The sequence below is a fragment of the Aedes albopictus genome, chromosome 3, assembly GCF_035046485.1.
Source record: "Aedes albopictus strain Foshan chromosome 3, AalbF5, whole genome shotgun sequence".
In the NCBI taxonomy this organism is placed as follows: Eukaryota; Metazoa; Arthropoda; class Insecta; order Diptera; family Culicidae; genus Aedes; species Aedes albopictus.
Genome location: NC_085138.1, coordinates 385,059,341 through 385,068,848, shown reverse-complemented (window position 1 = coordinate 385,068,848; position 9,508 = coordinate 385,059,341). Strand labels below are relative to the sequence as shown.

The following is a 9,508-nucleotide window of genomic DNA, read 5'->3' as shown; positions in this document are numbered from 1 at the left end:
GGACCAAACATGGACGCCAACGAAACCTTGTGATGCTTTCTATCAACCCTGAAGTTCGATGTGGTATTCGAGTTCACCCTGGGATACCACAGTCCAGCCGCTTTGATCAACGTCCTCAACCGCGGTCCTTTAGCTCTCAGTTCTTGCTCCAGTTGACGAATCGAACCCCATTCAGCCAACGACCGGAAACCATCGGTAGCAATGTGATTTTCACCCCAAAACGAGAAATTAGTATCGTGCGAAGCACCAATAACATCCGAAAAGTGAGTTAACCATACGGCGAACGGGAAGTCCTTCGGGTGCGTTTCGTTGGACCAGATTCCCTCGAAAACGAACTAAAATTTCATCCAAAATGTTAAGTACAAACTCTCCCATAATCCACACCTCAACCTTACATTATACTTAGCCTCGTCACAAGCACAGCATTCGCCCTTGACCGCCGTCGGGTCCGGTTTGATCTCGCAGAGCACCTTGGTCAGTGCGCCGTCGTCCGAGTACCACGAGTCCTCCCCTTCGAACACCATGGCCGACAGGCTAACGCATCCGGAACCGCTGGCCGGTGCCACCCACATCACCTGGATCTCCGTTTTGGGGAAATCGTCCGCCTGGGTAACGGTGTTGACGCAGTGGTCGTAGAACTTGGTCAACGAATCGCTGAACAGCTGGAAGCGCCCGACCCGTTTCGGACCGGCAATGAACGTGCGCGCGTTTTTAGCCGTTCCCGTGGTAGCCTGCGCCGTGAGCATGAAATGCGTGAACTGCTGCAGCTTGACGTGCGTCCGGGAACCGACCAGGAATACTTGTTGAAACAAAAAAAAAAAATGAAAAATACATTTTAAAAAAGCAAATGTAATGTAAAATAGTTTTATTCTTAATCTCAACAGGATAAATTCCTCAAAGAAGGACGAGTTTTGAGAGCTGCTGAGGCGTGGGCATTTGCAGGTCCATGCTGAGGGTGATGGGTTCGATTCCCGGTAAGTCCAAGAACTTTACGTAAAGAAAACTTCCTTGACTTTCTTGAGCATGTAGTATCTTTATGCCTGCCACACCATTCCATACGATATAGGATAACACATGCAAAATTTATCATTGTCAAAGAAAGCTCTCAGTTAATAATCAAGGAAATACTGGCTGGCTTGCCCAAGTTGAGAAGAAGAGGATGAGGACGAGTTTTGAACAAATCCATGTATTTTACTAAGTGATACTGCCCATTACCGACTGCGACTATAGAGAGTCGTGGGTTAAAATTTTACTAGAAATTTATCAAAATTCCCAGAGTTTTTTCTGGGAATCTGAATCCTTGAGAGTCCTTTTAACCTAAACGTACGTTTTGCGAATTCAGGATCAATGATAATTTCGTTATTTCTGAACCAATTTTGATCATCGGCGTACCCAAAGAGCCGGTTAAATCTCTAATTTTGATGCGTAAACCAAACTATTGAATTGAACATTTGGTTCAGGAGCTATTCCGGGACGTACTGGGGTATATTTTAATATAAAAACACACTTCCGTTGGGTTTGTAGAACTCAGCATGTCGCATATCAATCCTCATGTTTTTGCAAAACAAGAGCGAATGAAGTCATTTCGCGGATTATCGGCCATGTTGGACACGTTCCTGGGTGTTGCGGGAACCTGGTTCTTCCGTGAAAATTGTCAATTTCCAAATCTAATTCTAATTCATTTTTTTTTTTTGCCGAAAGTACTGATTTTCTTATCGGAGTTCATTGTTTCCTCTTATTAAGTATCTACAAAAAATCGTACAAAATTCCATTTATTTAATAGTTATTTATGTAACGAGTTGCAAAAAGTTGATTTTTTTTTCAGTACGAGTCGTGCATTTATCCAACGAGGCTTGCCGAGTTGGATAAATACGAAGAGTGCTGAAAAAATCGAGTTTTGCAACGAGTTCCATATAAAATTTTATGCAATGATTTTTTCATAATGCAACCCATTTGAGTTGCATAATGTTCATTATGCAACTCAAATGAACATTATGCAACTATTTTTCATTATGCAACTCATTTCAATTGCATAATGAGCCAGTATGGAAAAAATGGCCATTACGATACCAAAATGAGTTATATAAAATGTAAATTATTATACTGAATTGCAAAAAAAAAATTTAGACTTTTTTTCCAAAATTATGTCTAAACTTCGTGCAGGGTTTAAAATAGAAACTTCTGAATTTTAACTATTTATAATAAATTTGAACTTCATAAGAATCGCTGAAAGAAAACCTGAAAGAAAATATTCCAAACATTTTTACATAGACATATTATTGTTGATTACATTTTGTGTAACTCTTCAGAAATATCTCATAGATCACAGCAAATAAAATCAAATATTATCAGCAATCGCTTTACAATTTAAAAATATACTCCAAAAATATTGGCAAAGTTTTGCCAGAACTATCCATACATTAACTTCTGAAATAGAAACTTTAAAGTACTTCGAAATTTTCAGCAAAAAATACTCCAGGAAACTCATCTGAGAATTTATTAAAGAATTTCGATAAAAAAAATAGGAATCCAATTCTGCTAGGGTTGTATACATTTATAGATACTCGACAGAAATATCAATACATCATTTGTCTGTTCATTTGCCTAAATTGCACGATGAGTTTTGCCAAATATTTGCTTGTGCCAGATTTAACTTCAACTAAGGTTTTTTTTTCAGAGAATCCGATACCTTTAAATATTCCTTCTGCAGTCTCTTGGCGGATCGACTAAGAAGTTTACTGTAGGAATTAAACGGCTACGCAGTCTTCAATACGGAAAACGAGGTTTAATGTTTGCCCGACGTTTCGACACTGGGGTTTTGTGTCATCTTCAGGGGTAACTAATAAGACCAAAAACGAACAATTAGTTACAATTGTCGTTTATCAAAATCCCCAAGAACTGAGAATTATTTAGCTATACTTGGCAATAATTTGAAATTAAAATTGAATGAACTTCAAAGTAGTTTCGAATGAATTGAAAAAAAATGACAAACATTTTGAAGCATTAGTAGAGTTCTTGTGTGATATGGCTTGAGGTTCTCCTAAAGATTTTCTTGGATAGACTTCTTCTTCTTCTTCTTCTTCTTCTTCTTCTTCTTCTTCTTCTTCTTCTTCTTCTTCTTCTTCTTCTTCTTCTTCTTCTTCTTCTTCTTCTTCTTCTTCTTCTTCTTCTTCTTCTTCTTCTTCTTCTTCTTATTCTTCTTATTCTTCTTCTTCTTCTTCTTCTTCTTCTTCTTCTTCTTCTTCTTCTTCTTCTTCTTCTTCTTCTTCTTCTTCTTCTTCTTCTTCTTCTTCTTATTCTTCTTCTTTTTCTTCTTCTTCTTCTTGACATATGTAATATTGCGACTAGAACACTTCTCGATTGCATTTCCAGTTATTAAGAGAAAGCTTGCTTGAACGATAACTTCGTGGAATCATTAGGAATCGAAACCAGACACTCTTAGCAAGCTCAGACATCCAGAAATTGCATAACGATGCACGCTGTACATCGTATAAAGTACTATTTTTACTCACTATCGCATATATATACGGCTGAGTGAAATTTTCATCGCATATGAGCTATTTTTTGAACTTATTGCGATGTATCTGGTAAAATTATATAGTGCAACTTTTATAATGCATAACTACATCGTAGTAGACGATATTCTTATGTTTTATTGCGACGAACTTTACTTATTTGCAAAACAATTCGAGCGGACTCGCAAAGTGTCAGTTGAATTTGCATAATTACGCAGTGCGATGATTATATGACTTCGCTTGGTACTTTTCTTATTATGTCAGTTAAACTCGCATTGGTGTACAAGCTAAATCGCATAAAAGTAAAAAATAAACTCGTTTAAATGTGCATACAAACTCGCATAAGCTAGAATCGTTAACGTTGGTGTATTGCTATGTGACATGTGATAATAATGAAAGAGGTGCTTTTGGAGTGCCAAAAAGCTACAAGAAAGTTAACGTTATGGTTACAAAACAAGTTACAAAGCTATCATTTTTGGTTTGTTGACCTGATAATTAACAATGGGTAGTGGTAGCAAGAGAGGGGTAGTGATAAATGTGCGGGGAATCACGCATCATTCTGAGCTCCAGCAGTGTTGGTAAACTCACACTCAAAGCACTCTCATGAACCGCTCCTACGTGAGCAAACTCACGCGCGATTTTGAATCGTTTTCTAACGCGAGAGAATTTCATGCAAAATCTCGCTCTCACGAGTCAAGCGCCGAAATCTCGTTCGCTTGTAAAACGAATCCAAATCAATTTGAACGGCATTCAATGTTGTTGTACGCAAGATTCGCCTTTGTTCTATCATACGATTCTATAAACTTTGATATAAATATTAATAACACCAAGAAATAAGGCAATGAGTGGAATCATGAGTCAACTCATGCACGATTTTTTCGGCGGTGAGTTTGGCGAGTCAAGAACCGCGCGTGAAACAACTCAACCATGAGATTTGAAAATTCCAATGTTTACCCACACTGAGCTCCAGATAGCCTGTTGAACACGTACAGCGCAGGGAAACCAAATGCATTCCAACGGACACTGAGGTGACATGACAATTAATCAGCGTGTTTCATAAGTGGTGTTTGGTGTTAAGTGTGAAGTGTGGCTCGAAAATCCAAAGGTTCTTAGTTCGATACTGTGGTGACAAGAATTGTTTTTTTTTTCTAATATTATTAAGTCGCATAAGATGCTATATTACGTCTCAATAGTGCACACCGAGCATCGCATAAGATATCGCCTGATGTCATATAGCATTATTATTTTTCCGTCAATGCACGTATAGCAACTCCACTTTTGTACGCATAAGTCACTTTTACTACATCTTATGCGATGTAACTTTTCCGCATAAAAGTACGAATAACATGAACATAAACTTCATTATACATGCATATTGGTTGTCTGGAAGGCCTATCCGTAATTCTCAAAGTGGGCGAAAATAATTATGAAGAGGGCGACATTTGTAGTATGTTAACTCGTAGGCTACGGGGCTTTCAACACAATTTCAAACCACTGCCAAAGAATATTTTTCAATGAAATGTTGAAGTTCCCTTTTTTATTAGGTCAGTAACAAATTTTGAAAACGACGTAAAATCAATGGTGTAGTATTGATTATACGTCGTTTTCAAAATTTGTTACTGAGTTGTAGTTTCAATTATGCTTGGAGCCTCAAAAATTGGAGTCATAAAGCCAGTTTTATTCCAGTGGACGTCTGGGCCAGGAGGGGTAATAATTGCATAATTTTCTTTTTAGCAAGGCCCCATTATTTGGAATTTAGATGCTTTCATCTGAAAAGGGGTTAGTTCCATGTATTATTGTATCTTACATTAAGCCAGGGGGTTAAGAATTATATAAGTAGTGTAGAACTTTTTCAAGGCCTTCAAAACACTTCCAAGCTTGAGTTTAATTTCAATGCGCATGTAATAGTAGTTTACGCAACAAGGTGTAGAATGACGATTTTTACAGCACGAGTCGTACATTTATCGAACGAGGCTTGCCGAGGTAAAACAGCCTATTAAGATGAGAAATTGCAAGAAAGATTTAAAGGCACGCAAGGAGTAGATTTGTTTGTCCAAAGCTAGATCTTAAGCATATTGAATTTAACATACTGTTTTTATATGAAAAATCATGTTTTTCACGAAAGTAAGACGATTTAAAAATAAATTTCTTACTTTTAGGCGTTTAATGTATTACAAAAGTACCTGCATTAAACGCCTGAATGTAGGCAAGTTCTTCTAAAATTGACTTACTTTCGTGAAAAACATGATTTTTTTATACAAAAACAGTATGTTTCAAACAGCTACTATTGATTATGCTAGAAAAAATGGTACAAGCAGTTAAAGCCAATTTGCTTGAAGTTAGTTAGGATGTTGGTAACATTTTTTTAATGCAAGCGATACAATAACTGATTACACTCATTTGAATTCAAGAAGTGTTTTTTTATAGTTCCTGAGTAATGATCATTTTTGTGCAAATAATTAATCAAGACGGTCAAAAACCAACTTCTGAACAATTTCCACAAAATTGTTCATAAGTCAGGAACGGAGAAAACAACATCTTGAAAAATTCACAGAATAACTCCCATGTAAAAAAAATGTGTCTACGATGCTTCGTTTTTGAGTTATGATTTTTCAAAGTAGGTGGTGTTTGTGGAAATTTTTTACGATAATTAAAAAAAAAATCCCCACATTTGAGAATCACCCCTACCCCTCTAAGCGGGCGTACTTTATATTGAGAGGTTTGTGTTAAGAGTTTCAGATATTCCCTATGATAATTTTAAATGCTATTGGCGATCAAACGTGAAGTTAAGTAATGAGAAATATTCAACTTTGGAAGCAAAAATAAAATAAAGGATGCCCACGATGAAATTGGCACACTGAAAATATTGTATAACTTTTGATTGCGTTCGCCAGAATAGCTAATTTTTGGACCATGAATATTATGTGTAGCTAATACCATAAAATTTTCATCAAAATCAGTTGAGTATTGGTGCAGATATTGTCGATATCATAAAATGAAATTTTAGAAAATTTCAAAAAATTGCTTAGGCTATAACTTTTTTGTTACCTCATTAAAACGTTTGAAAATTTCACTCGTATCAATTAAGTGGTAAAAATTTGATCGAAATAGGTTCAGTACTTTTTCTAGTAAATATCGAAAGCTCAAATCGCTTCAAGGTAAACTTTAGGTGATGATTAACCTGGGCTTGTTAGGGGAATATCTGTAAATAAAAAGAAAATCGCGTTAAGTACTGTTCCTTTGAATTCCACTAAGAATTTGCATCTTTTGACAGATACGTATTTCGACCTCAACTGTAAGGTCGTCTTCAGTGTCTTGTACTTGACTCGACTCCTCGAGTCGAGTCAAGTACAAGACACTGAAGACGACCTTACAGTTGAGGTCGAAATACGTATCTGTCAAAAGATGCAAATTCTTAGTGGAATTCAAAGGAACAGTACTTAACGAAATTTTAGGTACTTTTTAACCATTTTTAGTTCCGCGTGCACTATTTTGACTGTAGAACTGGTAACACTGTCCCGATTTTTATAAAACTTTGACAGTGTAAAATTGTTGTGTTTAACTGTTTACAGTGAAAATTTCAGCCATTCTTGTTGAGTTCTTTCAAAGTAAGAGCAGTTTGAATTTCACTATCACTATTCACTATCAAATTGAATGAAATTTTGGCAAATTACTTCTTGATCCATACTTTACGTAAATAAAAATTTTCATTGAAATCGGTTCAATATTGTTGGTGCCAGAGTTAAAACGGCAAAAAAGTGATATTTTCCAAAATGTTTGATTGCACAAGATTCTCAAGTGGCAATTCCCTTGTTTCAACGATATCTCCGCCAAAACTCAACCGATTTTAATGAAAATTTTATGGCATTAGCTACACATAATATCCTATTCATGTTAAAAAAAATTAGCTATTTTAGCGAACGCAATCAAAAATTATACAATATTTTCTGTGTGCCAATTTCATCGTGGACACTGGACACTCTTTATTTCTGATTAATACATGGTGTGAAAGTTACCAGATTCTGCAATAATTGCACTTATAGTTCATCGTTAACTAAACAAAGAATAAAAAGCTTTGGTGACATAAAAAGTACATACCTACCGAGAGAAACATGCTTTTGATTGGTATTGTAGCAAAAAACCTCAGAAAGTTCTCAAAGAACATCATTGTAGGCGATAAAACTTCTCACCCATTTCCTGAAGAATTCCTTAGTAAAATTTCATGAAGAATTGCTCGGTATCTTGAAGAGAACTGTAAAAATGTGCCTACTTTGACATCCCGGATTCGGATAGTTTCTTGCAGGAATTTTATTATTTTCGCAGTTAGAAAACAATGTTTACAGAAAATTCAGGTAGAATCCCTGAATAATTACTCATCAAATAGCTCATGGAATCTCCGAATCACATTCTTGCGGAATCCATCAGAAAAGAGTACAAGTTTTTATACAGGATATACTTTAAGAACCTCGGAAAATGCTACTCAAAGGTTTTTTACGACATTTAATTCCAAAAATCCTCTTATCATATTCGAGGCATCCCCTTAAAAGTTATTCTTGACATTTAATATTATTCGAATGAGAGTAATAAGTTTGTACCTTTTAATTCCGTCCTGTTTTGCTTATCCTTTGACAGATACGCGTATTTCAACTACCACTCGTAATCTTTCTCAGTGTCAGTTATCGACTGAGTGCGGAATTAAAACGTACATAACTGATTACACTTATTCGAAGAGGGTATTCTGCTTAGAGGGCTCGAAAAGTCGGTACAAGAAGAATATTATTGTTCAGATTCTCATCATGCTACTGCTTCACATTCATCTTGATATTCATCCAGGCATTCATTAGATTGTTTCCAGTCAAAGACTTTATTCTGTTTCTAGAAATAAACTCAAGCTACTATCCAGCCAGAAAATACATCTGAAATTGACTTCTCCGGAAATGCATCCAAAAAGTCGTACAGAACTCCATCAGCCAAGCACTGGATTTCTTTTTCAAAAATCCCTTTTAGCTAAACATGAATCTTTAACGTCTAAGTAACAATAACTTCATCAAAGATTATTAGAAATCAGTGGATGTATTCTTCTATATTTCTATGTATTGTTTAGGGAAGTGGAACCATCTCGGCAGGGGTCCTATTTTGGGCACTTTTCTGCTATAACTCAGCCAATTCTGAACCAATTGACAAAATTTTTGGAACGCGATGAGATACATACGTATAGTATCTAGTCGTGTACAAAATTTCAAGTCAATTGGTTTGGAATTGACTGAGTTATAGCGAAGAGTGCCCAAAATACCGGCCGCTGCCCAAGTGGTTCGCTACCCTATGTATAGTCAATGTTTTAGTTGTGCTTTAGGATAATCAAACCCGGAATCTCTTACACATGATTATCGAAACTCGAACAGAAAAATCCAAAGTGTGCATCCACATTGTCTCAGAAACTCCGCTGGCTTATCAATAAAAATTCAAAAATAAATACATACATCCATCGAGTCGTTCCATAATAAACAAATTCTTTCAACCATAGCGGCAAGCATTTCCGCTACATGTGCACAGACAAGCTCTGATCTATGCTTCTACATATGTACACAAATCACTCATTCTGGCCGCAGGCAGTAGACCCAGCAGACATCATTATCAGTGATGAACTAGTTGCATTGCGTTTTGCGTACTCATCAATAATTAAACTATCATCTTTCTTGATTAGAGAGAACATTGAAGTCGAGTACGACTGGGTAGGTACTCTTGCTCTGCTTGCTGAGAATGGATTATCCTTATCTCTAGAGAAGAGTGAAAATAATATTTCAAAAATTACAATTATAGATCTTGCCCGGCTCGTAGCCGCTGGGTTCGTTGCGCACGGCCAGCCTGTATCCGTTATCGCCCGGTTTCTTCTCCTTGGTCACCGCACGGCCGTTGGACACCGGTACCTTGTTGCACGCCCAGCAGCATTGGGCAAGCACTAGCCAAACTAGCCCCACCCGAAGGGACACCAT

General features: G+C 36.6%; 1 protein-coding gene across 1 annotated transcript in view; it reads right to left on the bottom strand.

The window, feature by feature from the left end:
• Window positions 1-9,508, bottom strand: part of LOC109397727 (spondin-1) — an 11,109-nt gene extending 1,601 nt beyond the window's left edge. Inside the window, exons 1-3 of the mRNA XM_019670073.3 lie at window positions 9,328-9,508; window positions 396-799; window positions 1-335 (exon numbers count right to left, since the gene is read on the bottom strand). The exon at window positions 1-335 is cut by the window's left edge and continues 731 nt beyond it. Of these exons, the coding sequence (XP_019525618.3) occupies window positions 1-335; window positions 396-799; window positions 9,328-9,508 (920 nt within the window). The remainder of the gene's footprint in view (window positions 336-395; window positions 800-9,327) is intronic.